General features: G+C 41.5%; 1 protein-coding gene across 1 annotated transcript; it reads right to left on the bottom strand.

Annotated features, from left to right (window-relative positions):
- Positions 1–1,541: 1,541 nt before the first annotated feature.
- LOC130966402 (uncharacterized) lies at positions 1,542–2,585 on the bottom strand. Its single transcript, XM_057891199.1, has one exon. The coding sequence runs from the start codon at positions 2,583–2,585 to the stop codon at positions 1,542–1,544; it is 1,044 nt and encodes a 347-aa protein (XP_057747182.1).
- Between the last annotated feature and the right edge of the window lie 3,624 nt (positions 2,586–6,209).

Consider the following 6,209-nt stretch of genomic DNA (forward strand, 5'->3'; position numbering starts at 1 on the left):
GCTCGTCATTGTCTTGGCTTTTATTTATCCTTGTATGATAACTGGGCTCATCAAAGTATGGTGCTTTCAGGTAAAGAGTTCTCATTATAGCACTTGGGCTGAAGTCCACCTCCTTTCCTCTTACATAGCTTTTGAAGGTTGGGTCCCTGGTTTTGTCTTCTCTTACCACATTTGCGTAAAATTCCTTGATGAGGTTTGCATTGATCTTCCCTTCTGGATTAGTGAGCAATTCCCACCCTCTTTCTTCTATCTTCTTCAGAATCTGTGGGTATTCGTTTTCATTGATTTGGAAGGTTAACTCGGGCAGTATCTTTTTGAGTTTTATCCGCTCAAATTCTCGTTCATGGAAGGCAGTTTTGAACCTCTTTTCATCATAAGCAGTGTTCTCCATTGGTTCCTTCCTCTTCTGCCTCTTGGAGCTTGATGACGCCATGAATTTGCATTGCTATTTTGAGGTGTTTTGAGGATACGGATAGATGAAGAATGGGTTGGCTAGGACAATTTGTGATGAAGGATTTCAGTATGCCAAAAGTGTAGAGTGTGGTGAGTGGGGATTTGAAGGTGAGGAGTGAGGCTGCACTAAGGTTCCTTTATATAGGGAGATTATGAGAGAATGGAAGGTGTGGATTGCAAGAATGGTTGCTTGATGGACGGTTGGGGTTGTCTATGAAGGAAGGACAAGGATCATCACTTAATGAGAGTGAATGGTTCGGTCTTCAAAGGGTCTCCTTTCTTTAATATTACATGGCAACGTTTCCCCATGCGTTCCTTCTTGAGACAAGTATGTAGTTCTCTTCATGAAGTGGCTGAACCTCCCAAATTTAATTGTCCAATCAATCTCCATCAATGCTCCTTTTCTTTTCCCTATAAAGACAAAATAAGAAAGGTGAGAATAATATCAAACCAAAGACAATTGAACTTTACGGCTAGAATTAAAAAGAAAAATGAGAAAAGATTAAATTGTTTATTCATGAAATTCCAACTAACTAACTAACTATTTGTGGGTCCTTATATGCATATTGGTGGCACCATGGGGTGACACCAAACTTAGTTTGGAGCATTGTGATGAAACGTTCTGTTCAAAGCTTCCAAGAATAGCATGCTCTTAGTTGCATTCATGCTTTCTTGGCATGCTTTGAACACCAAACTTGTTCTTCACTGTATACTGCACAATAAGGATTCCACCAAGAATTTGTTAAGTTTGGGTTTGAATTCATAAATATTGACTTATTTACTATCTTCTAAAAGCATATAAAACATGGGTTGCCTCCCATGAAGCGCTTCTTTAGCGTCACTAGCTTGACGTTTCTCCCTCATCAGGGTGGTTGGTAATGCTTGAAGTCCTCCCCTCTCGCTGTTGACTTGTATCCATTGGTTGTATCAATGATCTCTACATGTTCCAGGGAGAGAATTCTGTTGATTGTGAAGACTTTAGGTAACTGAGATGGTACAGTAGGGAGATTAGGGGGGATATCTGGGAAGTAAGCTGAGATCACTCTATCTCCTGGAGAGAAGTCTTCCGTAGGGATCTTTTTGTTCCTCTACTTCCTTGGTACCTTCTTCCTTGTGTCCTTTGATATTGCCTTGCTCTTGATGACTTCTTTTCCTACGGTAGTTGTGATGTTGTCTTCACATGCCTCTAGGGGTTTAGGTTCCTCTAACTTTTCCTTGAGCTGTGGTAGTGGCTGTTTCCTTTGTTTATTAACCAAAGGGGTCTCCAGATAGGTTGGGTGTGCTTCTGTGCTTGCTTCCTTCTTTAGCATCTCATCATGGTCTTTACTTGGTTCCTTGTGTTCTTGGTCTTCTTCTTGTGAGAGTTTGAAGACATTAAAGCTGAGCCGTTCATCATGGATCCTCAATATTAGCTCCCCTTTCTCCACATCTGTGAGTGCTCTGGCCATAGCTAGGAAGGGTCTCCCCAATATGATTGGGTGAGTGTGACTCTCTTCCATGTCCAGGATGACAAAGTCTGTTGGGAGAAAGTATTTCCCAACCTTTAGTAACATATTTTCCACCACTCCTATTGCTTGCTTTTGAGTCTTGTCAGCCAGCCTGATGACCACATCTGTGGGCATTATCTCATTGATCTGCAGCTTCTTCGCCAGGGATAGGGGCAGTAAGTTGATGCTTGCCCCTAAGTCACAGAGTGCTCTGTCAAACATTGTTTCCCCTATGGCACAGGGGATGTGAAAACTCCCTGGGTCTCTTCTTTTTGCAGGCAATTCAGGTTGAATAAGGGCACTACATTCCTTGTTTAACACTATAGTTTGCCCTCCTTTGAGTGAGCTTTTCCTGGGAAGAAGTTCCTTCATGTACTTGATGAATGCATGCATTTGTTGTATGGCCTTGATGAATGGTATGTTCACATGCAGAGATGCAAACAAGTCTAGGAACCTTGAGTATATTATCTTCCCCACAGCACCATTGAGCAATTGGGGAAATGGTGCATAGAGCTTCAGCAACTCTTGTTGTGAGATTTTTGGTTCTTGGTGATCTCTATCCTCCTCCTCTGTTGAGTTGTTTTCAGGCTGTTGGGAGAGGTTGCTTAGCTCGTCTTCATCCTCTTGATCACTTGTAGTGACCATTTTGCAATCTTCCCATCTTACTTTCTTTGCTTCTCCTCTTGGGTTTTTATCCGTGTCACTTGGGAAGACATCAGTAGGTTTGGGAATCTTCTCCGCTAAGCATCCCACTTGGAATTCCAGCTTCTTGATGGTCTCTCCTTGGTTCTTAATGTTAGCTCGCACCTCTTCTTTGAACACCTTGTCTTCTTGAATCTCTTGGCATATTCCTTCAAGTAAGGTTTCAAGCTTAGAGAATCTGTCATCAATTGATGGTAAATTGGGATTAGAGGTGGAAGGATGAGAGGTGTTGTTGTGGGGGTGTTGGTATGTCCTCTGTGTGAATTGTTGATGAGCTGCATTGTTGTTGGAGTTGTAACGTCTCTGGTCTTGGCTTTGCTCTTGCTGATTCCCCCACCCAAAGTTTGGGTGGTTCCTCCATCCAGAGTTGTATGTCTTGGAGTATGGATCATGGTTCTGTCTAGGTGAATTCCCAATGTAGTTGGCTTGCTCAAGGTCCTCTTCTTCAACTTCTTCTTGGGTTGTTGATGAGGTGGTGATTGCTGCCACTTGGTTCCTCTCCATCTTCTTGGTGAGGTCAGCTAACTGCTTGGTAATGAGCTTGTTCTGTGCCAGCAGAGCATCTACATTGTTTAGCTCCATTACTCCCTTAGTGTTCCCTCTTTCGGAAGCATAGAAGTAGTCATTCTCAGCTACAGTTTCAATGACATCTATGGCTTCTTCAATGGTCTTCTTCTTGTTCAAGGATCCTCCAGAGGAATGATCTACTGCCTTCTTTGATTCATATGACAAGCCTTCATAGAAGATATGCAAATGCACCCATTCATTAAACATATTTGGTGGACACCTTCTTGTTAGGTCTTTGAACCTTTCCCAAGCTTCATAAAGTGACTCCCCATCTTGCTGTCTGAACGTCTGTACTTCAGTTCTCAGCCTATTGATCCTTTGCGGGGGGTAAAACCTTGCCAAAAACTTGTTCACTACCTCCTCCCAATTTGTCAGGCTTTCTTTTGGGAAGGATTCGAGCCATTTGAATGCCTTGTCCCTGAGTGAGAAAGGGAACAAGAGTAGCCTGTAGACATCCTGGTGGACTCCATTGGACTTCACTGTGTCACAAATCCTCAAGAAGATGGTCAAGTGTTGATTCAGATCTTCTTGAGCACCTCCTCCAAATGAGCAATTATTCTGCACAAGAGTGATGAGCTGAGGTTTTAGCTCGAAATTGTTGGCATGTATGGTGGGCTTCTGAATGCTGCTCCCACAGTTGCTTGGGTTGGGATTGATATAAGAGCTTAACACTCTTCTATCTTTCCCAACATGATTTGCTCTACCTTCTCCCCCATGGTTATTAGCCTCATCTTCATGTTGGTTTTCTATGTTGCCTTCCATGTTTAGTTCAAAGTGTTCCTCCTCCTCTTTAGCACCGATTGCACGTTTCCCTCTTGCTTCCCTCCTTAATCTAAGGAGGGTCCTCTCTGGTTCAGAATCGAAGGAAGTTGAAGCCCCGCTTCTTCTCCCTGTCATACAATCAACAAGTGCATACAAGTAACAATATGTGTAGATAGTATTGCTGTCAGAATTACTGTTAGTTGTGAGTGATGCAATATATCAAACAGTTAGCAGGTTAACAAAATGAAGGGTAAATAACAAGGAAAACGAAAGAGTAGAGGGGGAAGGAGAGAAGTTAACTAAGACAGAAAGTAAATTACTCAAACAGAAAATTAAATCAACAAAACAAAAAATGCTCAATCTAGTGATCTTCTAATTTAATCATTGTTGATGCACAATCAATCCCCGGCAACGGCGCCATAAACTTGATGCAGGTGGAAATTGTCTCTCAACAAATTTTCTTCGGCAAGTGTACCGAATTTGTCGTCAAGTAAAAAACTCACAATAGAGTGAGGTCAAATCCCACAGGGATTGATTGATCAAGCAACTTTAATTGGAAGAATGTTCTAGTTGAGCTAATTCAGAATTTGGGTTGAGAGTTGCAGAAAATAAAATGCTAGAATGTAAATGACGGAAAAGTAAATGCTAGAATTGAAGAACTGGAAGTAAATGACTGAAAATAAATTGCAAAATTGTAAATAGGAATGGGGTGTTTGCTCATGAAAGTAAATGCAGAAATTAAAGGGAATGGGTGAGATCAGAATTGGGGAATTCATTGGGTGCAGGAGATGTTACAATTCTCCGGATCAAGTTCATTTTCATCTCTTCCTCAATCAATGCAATCATTGATCTCCTTGGCAATCTTAATTGATTGAATTACAATTTTTTGTAATTCAATCTCTCAAATCTTGATCAAGAGCCAATTCATTGGTCAATTGCTCATGAGAAGAGATGAAGTGTGGTCACTGATTATACCACATGCATTTCCCAAATCAAGTATTGAGAGGATTATAGTCACATATCCATCCAAACACAATTTGGTCCAGCATGAGAAAGCATTTCTAGCTTGATCTCTTCATTCCTCTTTCAAGGCTCAGAAGAGATCCAAGTTTGAATAGCTCATTTTCCAAGATAACTACCCAATGGGATGAAGATCGAAAGCTTTCAAGTAAAATCAAGAGAAAAGATAGAAGAAGAATAATGAAAACTAGTATTGATCCATCAAATTACAACAGAGCTCCCTAACCCAATGAAAGGGGTTTAGTTGTTCATAGCTCTAGAAAGTGAAAACAAAGATGGAGAATACATCATGGAACTAGAAAAGCAGAGTAAAATACAGAGAGTAGTGCTTTCCTTCCAACCTCCTGAACTCCCTAATAATTCAAAGCTACTCCTATATATACTACTCTTCTCAGCTTCTAGTTGGTTCTTCAAGTCTTGGGCCTTTGGATCTTGAGTTTGAAGCAGTTCTTTTCTTCATTTGGGCTTGGTTTTACTTGCAGAGAGAAAGTGTGAAGTGGGCAGAGACTTTAGCTCAAGGCGTTAGAGGTGTTAACATTCAGTGAGAAAATGGGTTCGAAAACGTTAGTGTCATTCAACTTTTTCACTAACGTTTCTTACCCAAGTAAAGGCCATGTAACTTCAACGTTAGTGGCACAAACGTTGCCACTAACGTTGCCTCTTTGTCCTTCGCACACGTTATTGGGACTCAACTTTCCCAATAACGTTGAGAGCCTCCCCCTTTCCCACGTTAGAGTCCACGTTAACTTAGTTAACGTGGCTCTTTTAACGTAGGCATGCCAATCTTCAAGAACGTTAGTGACACTCAACATTGTCACTAACGTTCCAATATGCCCCTATTCACGTTAGAGTCCATGTTAACTAGGTTAAAGTGGCTTCTAACGTGGCTTTGTAAACCATTTCCAACGTTAGTGACAATGTTGAGTGTCACTAACGTTGGCTCATCTTTCACTCATTGCCGTTAGCTTCCACGTTAACTAAGTTAACGTAGAAGTTAACGTGGCTTCTTGGGGTTTTGTGGTTGCTTCCAACGTTAGTGACAATGTTAGGTGTCACTAACGTTGTCGACCATTCTTGCCTCTCACGTTAGCTCCCACGTTAACCAAGTTAACATGGAAGTTAACGTGGTACATTGCACCTTAGGCCAACGTTAGTGACAATGTTGAATGTCACTAACGTTGGCTTCCTTCCCCTTGTTGACGTTAGAGGCCACGTTAA

This window comes from Arachis stenosperma, chromosome 3 (genome assembly GCF_014773155.1).
Source record: "Arachis stenosperma cultivar V10309 chromosome 3, arast.V10309.gnm1.PFL2, whole genome shotgun sequence".
NCBI lineage: Eukaryota > Viridiplantae > Streptophyta > Magnoliopsida > Fabales > Fabaceae > Arachis > Arachis stenosperma.

Excerpts from the sequence above, each read along its gene's own strand:
- LOC130966402 (XM_057891199.1), bottom strand. The coding sequence starts at position 2,585 with ATGGTCACTACAAGTGATCAAGAGGATGAAGACGAGCTAAGCAACCTC.